General features: G+C 45.0%; 1 protein-coding gene across 1 annotated transcript; it reads right to left on the bottom strand.

Moving 5' to 3' along the window:
* Positions 1 to 9,623: 9,623 nt before the first annotated feature.
* Positions 9,624 to 10,828, bottom strand: LOC101070406 (zinc finger protein 239-like). The gene has a single exon (XM_003979279.3). It carries the CDS (start codon positions 10,825 to 10,827, stop codon positions 9,775 to 9,777), a length of 1,053 nt encoding a protein of 350 aa, XP_003979328.2. The 5' UTR covers position 10,828; the 3' UTR covers positions 9,624 to 9,774.
* Positions 10,829 to 11,207: the final 379 nt, after the last annotated feature.

Raw genomic sequence — 11,207 nt, 5'->3', positions numbered from 1 at the left:
CCAAGGAGGTCAACAGCTACAGGCCGGTAGCTCTGACATCTCATCTGATGAAGACGCTGGAGAGGCTCATCCTCAATCACCTGCGCCCACTGGTGAGCTCCGTCATGGACCCGTTGCAGTTCGCCTACCAGCCGAGCATCGGGGTGGACAGCGCCGTCATCTACCTCCTCCACACCTCCCTCACTCACCTGGAGAAGGCTGGAAGCACTGTGAGGATCATGTTTTTTGATTTCTCCAGTGCGTTCAGCACCATCCAGCCCAGGCTGCTGGGGGACAAGCTGCAGGTAGCTGGGGTGAATTACCACCTCAGAACATGGATTCTGGACTACCTCACACAAAGACCACAGTTTGTGAGGGTGAAGGGCTCCGAGTCAGATCGGCTTCTCTGCAGCACTGGTGTCCCACAGGGAACAGTTCTGGCTCCTTTCCTGTTCACCCTCTACACCGCGGACTTTTCACACAGTACATCTTCATGTCACCTCCAGAAGTTCTCTGATGACTCTGCTGCTGTCGGCCTCATCGCTGATGGGGACGATATGGAGTACAGGGAACTTAATCAGGGCTTTGTGGACTGGAGCCTGCGGAACAACCTCCAGATCAATGCTGGCAAAACCAAGGAGCTGGTGGTGGATCTCCACAGGCGAAACAACCCCCCGCCTGCACCAGTGAACATCCTGGGAACGGATGTCGACATGGTGGAGTCCTACAAGTACCTGGGTGTTCACCTAAACAATAACCTGGACTGGACACACAACACAGAAGGGCAATAGCAGACTGTTCCTGCTCAGGAGGCTGAGGTCTTTTGGAGTGCAGGGACCACTCCTGAGGACTTTCTATGACTCTGTGGTGGGATCAGACATCTTCTGTGGGATTGTCTGCTGGTCCAGTAGCATCACGGACAGGGACAGGAGGAGATGGACTGGTAAGGAGGGTCAGCTCTGTCCTGGGATGTCCCCTGGACTCAGTGGAGGTGGTGGGAAACGGAAGGATGATGGCTAAGCTGTCATCCATGTTGAACAACACGTCCCACCCCCTACAGGACACCCTGACAGCACTGGGCAGCTCATTCAGTGAGAGGCTGCTCCACCCTCGCTGTGTGAAGGAGAGGTATCGCAGATCTTTCCTGCCGGCTGCTGTCAGACTGCACAATAAACATAACGCCCGCTAACACAATCTGAATATTATATATTCTGATATTTATATTGTATTCACCCTCTATACTATCTACAGGTATACAGGGGCTGAGTATACATTTACCTGGATTATTGTAAATATACATCCTTTTTGTATATTCCAAATTCTATCCTATTCGATTTTATCTTATTTTTCTCTGCGTGCTCTTGCTGTTGTTGCACTGTAAATATCCCCGTGTGGGACAATAAAGGACCTGAATCTGAATCTGAATCTGAATTGATCCTGTAGGAAATTCAGCACCATAGTTACAGCCTGTATATATATTTATCTTGGTTGCAATGACTTTTATATACCCTTTACATATCTGTGAACTCTGTAAATACAAACATATATATTGATATCACAAACATATATTATTGTGTGTATATATTGTATATACCTCATCACAGTTTTATTTGCTACTTAAGCACTTCTGGTTAGATGCTAACTGCATTTCGTTGCCTTGTACTTGTGACATGTGTAATGACAATAAAGTTGAATCTAATCTAATCTAATCGAAAGGTCAATAGTATGCATGATCTCAGCAGGGGATGGGGCCTCTGAGAACAAACAGATAAAAATTAAATTCATTTAAAAAATTCAGAAGCATAAATAACTCACCCTATTCAGACCAACAAGTAGCTTTCTACTACATTTTGGGGAATGCGTGTCCCCCTGACCCCTCCGAGAAGAGACATTTGATTTTTAGATGTACGAAACACTGTCCAGACACCTACGGCACAAAAGGTTATGATGGTTTTCCCATCAGGAGGAGGAAGGAGGGGAAGTTTACCAGATGCATCCATTGAGCTAGGACAGAGGGCAGCAACCTTTAACACTCAAAGAGACATTTCAACCTGGTTTCCACGGAAAACACAACACTGGGAGCCGCAAACACTTTTTGACATCTTAAATGGAGATGTGTCTATATATATATATATATATATATATATATATATCTTTACACTTGTAAAATAGTGTGTTGCTTATTAAATCCATGCAGTCCATCCATGTTTCAGAAAATTCACAATACTTTGTTTAGATATTGTGCAGTTTTTGTTTCGCTGGGCTTTCCGCAATCCGTGTATCATTCGTTCAGTCAATTTTCAAAATAAAACCAAAATTGAAACAATGAGAAAATGAATTGTTATTTTCAATATTCGTCTCTAAGATAAAAATGAAAACACAGATAACGATTTGAACTCTTCGTGTTATTTAGTCCCTCTTCGCGTCGACCTAAAAACTCTTCCACCACCACAGAACCATGTGGTCAATCAGATGTTCGCTGATCAGTTTCAATCTTTCACAAGCAACCATTCCTATATATCTCGCAAAATTAAGTATTTTCTAACTTTATCGATAAATAAGTCACAAGCGTACTCTACACACCGACATCAACAACGAGAGATGTCATTTCAGTAGCTGTGCTCTAAGAACAGAGAGGACTGGAGGAATAACCATGTTTCATTTCTAAAATAAAATATTAAAAAATCTTTGCAGTTTACTCCCTAAAAGCACAGAAATTAGTGGTCGAATGACTTGATCAAGTTAAATGGCTCTGGTATTTTCTACAGTCTCTCTTACACACATTAATTTCATCATACTAAAAAGAGGAAAAACATTTCAACAGACTTCAAAGGCAACAGGTACAACATAGAACAGGCAAGTCCTCAGGACAGGACTAGGCCACCTGCATCTGAACAACAAAGGACACTTGTTTAAGGACAGTGATGTACAGGTTTTGGCAGTGAAGATAAATGGTTCGAGAGAGGAGTGAAAGAAGCCATCTATGTCAAACAGGAAGGGCCATCATTAAACAGAGTTGGGGGTTTTAGGCATCATCTCTCACCTGCTTACATACAGTTTTGAAAAACATCCCAAGGAGGAGAAGAGGCATTTCAGGCTGCTAACAAACCCCATCGTATCAGGGGAAGTTTCAACGACCTGCATAATGAGGGGTGGAGCAACCAACAACCAGGCGACTGAAGCTCCAAATGTATTAATGGTTCATGAAAAGCAGTAGTATCTGTAACTCAGCTACACTGATGAAGCCTCCTGGAAGAGAGGTGAAACGGCTTCATGGATTCCAAGGTAGTTTTCTATGTCAACTGGACTGTTTTCACTTCTCTTTTATAGACGTTTCACCTTCTATCCAGAAGGCTTCTTCATTTCTGAACTCAGTGGGGACAGAGCTTAAAAATATAGGCCTTGTGGACCATTAGTATGCTAATGATCTGGTTGGCCACCTGAGAGTCGTTGTCAAGGCTGTTGGTAGGGTCGTTCACCTAGTTTCAGTTGGTGTGTCTCTCTTTTGTCTGCTGGGGACAACTGAAACTGACTCATCACATGGTGGTGCGTCAGAAGGTCTCCTGAAATGGTGTGAACGTTTGGTTTGTTGTTGGAAGGAGTGGAGGACTGCTTTGTATGTGGGTGATAGGAAGTTCTTTAGCCCACCACCTTTGTTTAAGGATGGGATTTGCAATTTGACATGGATGGCGTCCTTGACACCCCTCTCAAACCATCTTCTCTGGCCACTACCCGTATTTGGCTGTCCTCAAAGGAGTGCCCGCTCTCCTTTAGGTGTAAGGAGATTCCTGACCTGAAGAGGTGGCACGTCTTTGTTGTGCTATTCTTCTGTGGAGAGGTTGTTTGGTTTCACCAATGTACAGTTCCTTGCATTCCTCCTGGCACTGTACAGCATAAACAACATTAGATTGTTTAGGTATTGGTGTCTTGTCCTTGTATCAGCTCCTGTCTGAGAGTGTTGCTTAGTTTAAACTGCACAGGTATGGGTTCCCAACTTGTGTTCCAGTGGGTGGTTGGAGTCAAACTGGAGTTACTGGTCGGTATGTGTTGGTTTTCTGTAGACTTCCATGGTGAGGTTTCTGTCCTCAGTGATATTGACTGCACAGTCTAGAAAGGCCAGACTGTTTCCTTTTACATCTTCATGGGTGAATTTTATATCGGTTTTGTTGAGGTGATTTGAGAACGCTTTTTCAATTGTTTGTAGAAGATTGTTTTTAAGCACCAATTCTTGTGTTTGAATTTTTACCCAGGTGTCATCCACATATCTGAACCAGTGGCTTGGTGCAGTTCTTGTGAAAGATGTTATGGCCTGGGATTCCACCTTCTCCGTTTATAGATTGACAACTATGGGGGATACTGGTGAAACCATGGCACAGCCATGTTTCTGGCTGTAGAAGCCTTATCTGTACTGGAAATAGGTGGTGTTCAAACACAGGTCCAGCATGCTGCAAATTTGTCAGTGTTAAGGCTGTTCTTTCTGGAAGGTTCTTGTCCAATAGAAGGCACTTGTGGATGCGGGCAAAGGATGAATCTAAATTACTGCGTAGGAGACCCTACTGCATAGGAGACCCTACCCTGACCCTAAACCGTCAGTCGCTGCTCATCGTGAATAGATCTGCTCGTTGTCTGTCGTTGTCTGCACTCAGAGGAACCGACCAGCTCTCCTCATATGTAAAATGCTTCCATTCAGATGAACCAAATGCACATGAGGACTCCTAAACAATTATAAACTCATCCAGCTCCGTGTTACTACTCTGGATTATTACGCTTATTGCAAAAGGTAAATACAAAATTAAATTAAATTAAAAACATGACTATAAAAGAGATCTGAAATATAAAGACACAACAATGCTGTAATGCTTTAAGATGTTTAGATATAGAGGTAGTGACTGAAGCATTGATTGAGAGTTATAATCAACACTGGACGACCGACACAGAAATAAAGGCAGCGACTGACAGACATGACTGATGCAGATTACTCAGAATATCTATAGACTGCAGGTTGAGTATGAATATGTCTAACTTACACACCACAGATGAGGCCATGCCCCTCCAGTGTGGGCCTTCTCAGCTTTACACTGCTGTGCTGACTGCCATCTGCCCGAGGCCCCCGCCTGCCGTGGAGGCGGCTCCCAGTTGAGCGTTAGCCAGTCACATGCCTTCACTCTGCCTCCAGTGCCTTCTTCCTCATCCGCAGTCTCATCCTCAAGTCTAGGCCTGCCGCCACCTATTGCTCCTTCAAACTGCAACTCTCCTCCTACCATGACTATATTTCCTCCTGCCAACACTTTTAATTTTATCCCTTAAATATAGCTTTTTCCCACATACTTGCACTCGCCAATTCCGCATCATACTTGTCCTTCTCCTTTTTATTTTCAGTTACAATATTCAATATTATTTGTAAGCCCTTTTCCTCATCTCCTTGCCCTGAGAATATGACTCCATACTTATCCTAAAACTTTTTGCTCCCCCCCCCATGTTTTTTACCATTTGTTGCTTTGGCCAGCTGTCGTTTAAACAGTTTTCCCAGCAAACCGTCCTGGGGCCCCATTCTGCTGTATCTCAGCCATGATTCGGACCGCTCCTCCAGAACCACGAGAAACGTCTACCAACGTCGTACCGATCTGTCCAGAACCAGGACAGAACCGTCGACCAGATTCGGACCGGTCCCCCAGACTGGGACCTGTCTACCAAGTTCGGATCGATCCTCCGGTACCAAGAGGAAAGTCCACCAAATTCGGACCAATCTGTCCAAAACCTGGACAAAAGTCTACCAAATCTGGACCAATCTGTCCAGAACCAAGACAAAAGTCTACGAAATCTGGACCAATCTGTCCAGAACCAAATTCGGACTGATCTCCAGAATGGGAACCGTCTACCAATTCGGATCGTTCGTGCTGAACTAGGATCGAACATCTACCAATTCATCAACTTGTGGTTACTTCTCGGTCAAAACGGCCAAACGCCTCTCTTTACTCGTTTTCAAATTTAACGATCAACTCGGTTCACTTGACATCATTCAGCACTTTCGATTTAATAGGCAGTGCTCACCTTATAATCGGGCCCTTTCAGAATGATGCCGAGAACCGGTCGATCCAGACCCATGATGCCTGTCCTACTCTCCTCTGGAGCAGATCATGTCGAGGTTACGAAATGTCGTCGAAATCATCCTCAGAAGCGATAATAAGAAGTCAGAGAACTCAGATAGGAACTCTGAATGTGGCCCAGCCGGGGGCCAATATACAACTACAAACAAAAGTGGCTTTTCTGTCTTCCGGTTCAGATGGGTGATTCCAAGAGTCAGGCTTTCAAATGAACTGGAACCACGTTTTGGTCTAGGATTAATTTATACCTTGGAGTGATAGATTGCTGCCACTCCCCCTCCTCAACCAGTAACATTAGGAATATGATGATTAAGATGGGTAGGAGGAGTAGATTCATTTAAGCTAACATACTCCTCCTCCTGAAGCCAGGTCTCAGTAAGACAAAATAAATCAATGTCATGATCAGGGATTTACACAAAATAGATGTAATATTTAATAGTCGACATTTAATTGTGATGTTAGTTTCTCCAATTTGTGTTTTGGAATTAATTTTAATAAAATTATGGTGATTGACCGCTCCCTTGTTCTGTGCTTGGTGAACGTTTAACCGTGGAACAGAGACTACCTCTATAGTGTTAAATATGTTATTGTTGTTCATATGTTATTACAGGACAAGCTGTCCCAGCTTAGTGTGCCTGCCTCCCTCTGCAGGTGGATCACTCACTTCCTGACGGATCGGAGGCAGTATGTGCGGCTGGGGAAGACTGTCTCGGACTCTGTCACCATCAGCACTGGATCACCCCAGGGCTGTGTACTTTCCCCCCTGCTCTTCTCCCTGTACACAAACTGCTGCACCTCAAGCCACCAGTCTGTCAAGCTGATCAGGTTTGCGGATGACACCACCCTCATCGGGCTCATCTCCAATGGAGACGAGACTGGGAGGGAGGTGGCTTGACTGGTGTCCTGGTGCGGACACAACAACCTGCAGCTGAACGCTCAGAAAACAGTGGAGATGATTGTGGACTTCAGGAAAGTCACAGCCCCTTTGCCCCCCCTTGCCCTCATGGACTCCCCCATCACCATCGTGGGCTCCTTCCGCTTCCTGGGCACCACCATCACCCGGGACCTTAAGTGGGAGCCAACCATCAGCTCCCTCATCAAGAAGGCCCAGCAAAGGATGTTCTTCCTACAGCAGCTGAGGAAGCTCAAACTGCCTCCCAGGATGTTGGCGCAGTTTTATACGGCCATCATCGAGTCCATCCTCACCTCCTCCATCACCGTGTCGTATGCTGGTGCCACCGCCTGGGACAGACTGAGGCTGCAGCGCGTCGTGCGCGCTGCCGAGAAGGTGATCGGCTGCGGGCTTCCATCCATCCAGGACCTGTATATCTCCAGGACCCGGAGGCATGCAGGTCGGATCACGGCCGACCCTTCCCACCCTGGTCACGGACTGTTTTCCCCCCTCCCCTCAGGCAGGAGACTACTGTCCATTCGGACCAAAACCTCCCGCTACACGAACAGCTTCTTCCCCTCTGCCATCAGGCTGCTGAACACCAAGTGACTTATCACTTAAGCACCATGTACAGCAGCCAGTCGGACTCACGAACATCACATTACTCCTGCATTGACCTGCACTATTTCTTACTATTTATATATATACTGTACATATGTCTTATTTTATTTATCTTATTCTAATGTTGTCTTTTTTATGTTGAATGTCGCAGCGTCACACCAGGACAAATTCCTAGCTTGTGTAATACTGTGTATTACATGAACAATGGCAATAAACCTGATTCTGATTCTGATTGGTGGATGAGGGTTCTATGGAAGCAGCAGAGAGGTGTGTAAGACTACAACTCTGCATCCTGGTCTGGACCCTGGTTTGTCAGGTCACTTTGCGTCTAATAAAATTGGCCAAGTTACTAGAAATAAGAGAGGCACCATCCCTAGTGGGATGGACACCGTCTCTCCTAATCAGACCAGGTTTTCCCCAAAAACTGTTTTAATTGTCTACAAAAGACACCTGGTTTGGGGGGCACCACCGTGACTGCCAGCAATGACATGCAAATAAACATTTCATCGCTGGCCAGATTGGGGAGGGGACCAGAGAATGTTATGGAGTCTGGAATCATTTTTGCATAAATGAACACCGACTCCATGTTAATTTTGGTGACTTCCGACTGGCAAAGCCAGGTGTTGTTTGCTCCAACGTGAATAATAACTTTACTGAATTTACGTTTACTTTTCACCAGCAGCTTTAGATTGGCTATTATGTTGCCCGCTCTGGCCCCTGGAATGCACCTAACTATGGTCGCTGGCGTCAGCTTCACATAGCACAGAACAGAGTCGACAATTACCAGAGTCGATTTCTCAGCGGGTGAGTCACTGAGTCGGTAAAACAGTTAGCAATGGGAAGTGGTTGGTGGTGCACCGTGGGCCTTTGGTTTGGGTAACGCTTCCTGTGAACAGCTAGCTGTAGCTATGCTAGGCAGCTCTGCAGCAGCTACCTTCTCCTGGCTACCTGGCAACTCCAGACAACTCCAAGCTGCGGAACCGTGTCTCATGCTTGCTGAGTCTCGCCTCCAGAGCAATAAACACACTACATTTTCTGCACATATTTCCTTCACTAGAGGAGGCAGAAGAGTAACTAAACATTTCACACACTGAACAGATACAGGGTGAGACAGATGGTGAGGCTCCAAGTAACTAGAATTGCCCAAGTATTTAATTTTAAATAAAGTTAATTCAACAAACACCGTGTACAGTGTACCAACAAACTATACTGAGTAAACAGGAAGTGACGCAATACGTTACCCAATGGAATCCTAAGAGAGCCTCGAACAATGTCTGTATCACCGCAGTGTATCACCACAGTGGGGAGACAGATTGCGTACACCTGTCTACTGGTGTCCAGGAATTGCTCGTACAGTCCAGTAAAGTGCATTTCCTGACAAGTCTTACAAAGTCAATTGAGGGTGCATCCATCCTCCGTGTACTGGCGATCATACTTCCAGAACTGCTTGCCTTCCTTGAGCCACTTCACAATCTGATCAGCGGTCAGCTTCCCGAACTTCCTGCAGGCATCAAGGTGATGGTCATCTTCGTCACACTACAGACTACAGTGGGATTTAGACCTGAGTTTAGCCTTCACCTGAGTGTGTCCAGCTTCAGCCTTCTTTTCCGTAGTTGGCTCTCCGGCTGCATTGAACCACTCTGTTGTCTTTTCCTTGGACTTGGTGGCTCACTGATCCCTCCTAAATGACCATTCAATGATCTCGGTGGTGACTCGGGATACTGCTGACGGCGTATGAAGCCAAGCAGCCAAGTCCTTTGTGCTGTTTAAAACAAAAGGTTCTAACTGCCTCCAGCCAACACCTGCTGAGCACCACACGCTCACAGAATGCTGACATGGAGATATTATCAATTGTTTTTCTTTTATTACTTTATTTTGAAACGATAAAGACTATGTGTTGCAGGTTTGTTCCATCGTAAAAAAGTTTATTATTAAGACTAAAGAGTGAACATCTGGCAGGAATCAAAAATTGAAACATTTATTTTGACTCTTCGCAATGAGATGAAGAAGCTGCAGCAATATCTGAACTCTCATGTTGGCAAATCTGGATGTTTTCACTCCTGTGGGTGTTCATGTGTTGCACTAACTCACAATTCTGGCTGAAGGTTTCCCCACATGTTTCACAGACATGTGGCCTCCAACCTGAGTGAACTCTCATGTGTTTATTTAATGCAGAATTTATTTTGAAGGCTTTCCCACATGTTTTAAGACGAATGGTCTCTCACCTGTGTGAACTCTAATGTGATAATTTAATGCAGAAACTCGTTTGAAGGATTTCCCACACGTTATACACAAATATGGTCTCTCATCTGTGTGAACTCTCATGTGGACAATAAATGAAGGACAATCTTTAAAGGCTTTCCCACATGTTTTACAGACATATGGTCTCTCCCCTGTGTGGTCTCTTGAATGGATGATCAAGTCATGACTTCGTAGAAAGGTTTTCCCACATGTTTTACACAAATATGGCCTCTCACCTGTGTGAACTCTAATGTGATCATTTGTTGCAGAAAGTCGTTTGAAGGTCTTCCCACATGTTTTACACAAATATGGCCTCTCACCTGTGTGAACTCTCATGTGGATATTTAATGAAGAACAATCTATAAAGCCTTTCCCACATGTTTTAGAGATGAATGGTCTATCACCTGTGTGAATTCGCATGTGGCGTTTTAATGAAGAACCTTCTGTAAAGGCTTTCCCACATGTTTTACACAAATATGGTCTTTCACCTGTGTGAGATCTTATGTGGATTTTTAATGTTGAATTTATGCTGAAAGTTTTCCCACATGTTTCACAGACAAATGGTCTCTCACCTGTGTGAACTCTCATGTGGACTTTTAATTTAGAATTTCTTTTGAAGGTTTTCCCACATATTTTACACACATGTGATCTCTTACATGTGTGAACTCTGAGGTGTTTTTTCAGTAAGGTTGACCGTTTGAAATCTTTCCCACATGATTCACAGATAAACAATCTGGCTCCTGTGTCACTTTTATTGTCAGCCAATGAGAAGCGATGCCCTCTGGACCCTTTCCCACATGCCAAGCCAACGTGTGGGGTGTCATTAGGATTGATTGTGGAGTGCCCTGTCATGTCTACCTTGATGTTTCCCTGTTGTTCACCTGTGTTACATGCAGATGTTTTAGCACCTGTGTCTGTATCACAGTCCACTGCTGACTCTGCTGGGCTGTTTACATTCCCAGTCTGACATTTAGGATGGTTCTGCTTCATGGTTTGTTTTGGCTCTTCAGCTGTGGTCCACCTGGAGTCTTCGCTGGTCCTGTTTTCCTCATCTTTGCTCTGAGATATATGAGGACTGTAGGAGAGCAGCTGCAGGTCACAGTCTGGATCTGGTAACACAGGGCTTTGAACTGTTGTGTTCACCTCAGGCTTTTCCTGGCTCTGATCAGGATTCAAGCCCAGTTCACCGTTGTCATCTTGCTCATGTATGGTCACCATTAAGGTGTCCATCTCCTGCTTCACAGTCAGTGGCTCTTCATCCTGATAACAGCAGGAATCTTTCTGTTCCTCATTGATTTGTGGAGACTTTGAGTCCTCCTGGTCCAGACTGTAGCTCCTATCCTGATGCTGGTAATTATCCTCTTCCTCCT

Source organism: Takifugu rubripes, chromosome 3 (genome assembly GCF_901000725.2).
Source record: "Takifugu rubripes chromosome 3, fTakRub1.2, whole genome shotgun sequence".
NCBI classification, from domain to species: Eukaryota; Metazoa; Chordata; class Actinopteri; order Tetraodontiformes; family Tetraodontidae; genus Takifugu; species Takifugu rubripes.
The sequence above is the reverse complement of the archived record's forward strand: the minus strand, read 5'-3'. Positions and strand labels throughout refer to the sequence as shown.

Coding starts and splice junctions, on each gene's coding strand:
- LOC101070406 (XM_003979279.3), bottom strand. CDS start 10,827: ATGAAGCAGAACCATCCTAAATGTCAGACTGGGAATGTAAACAGCCCA.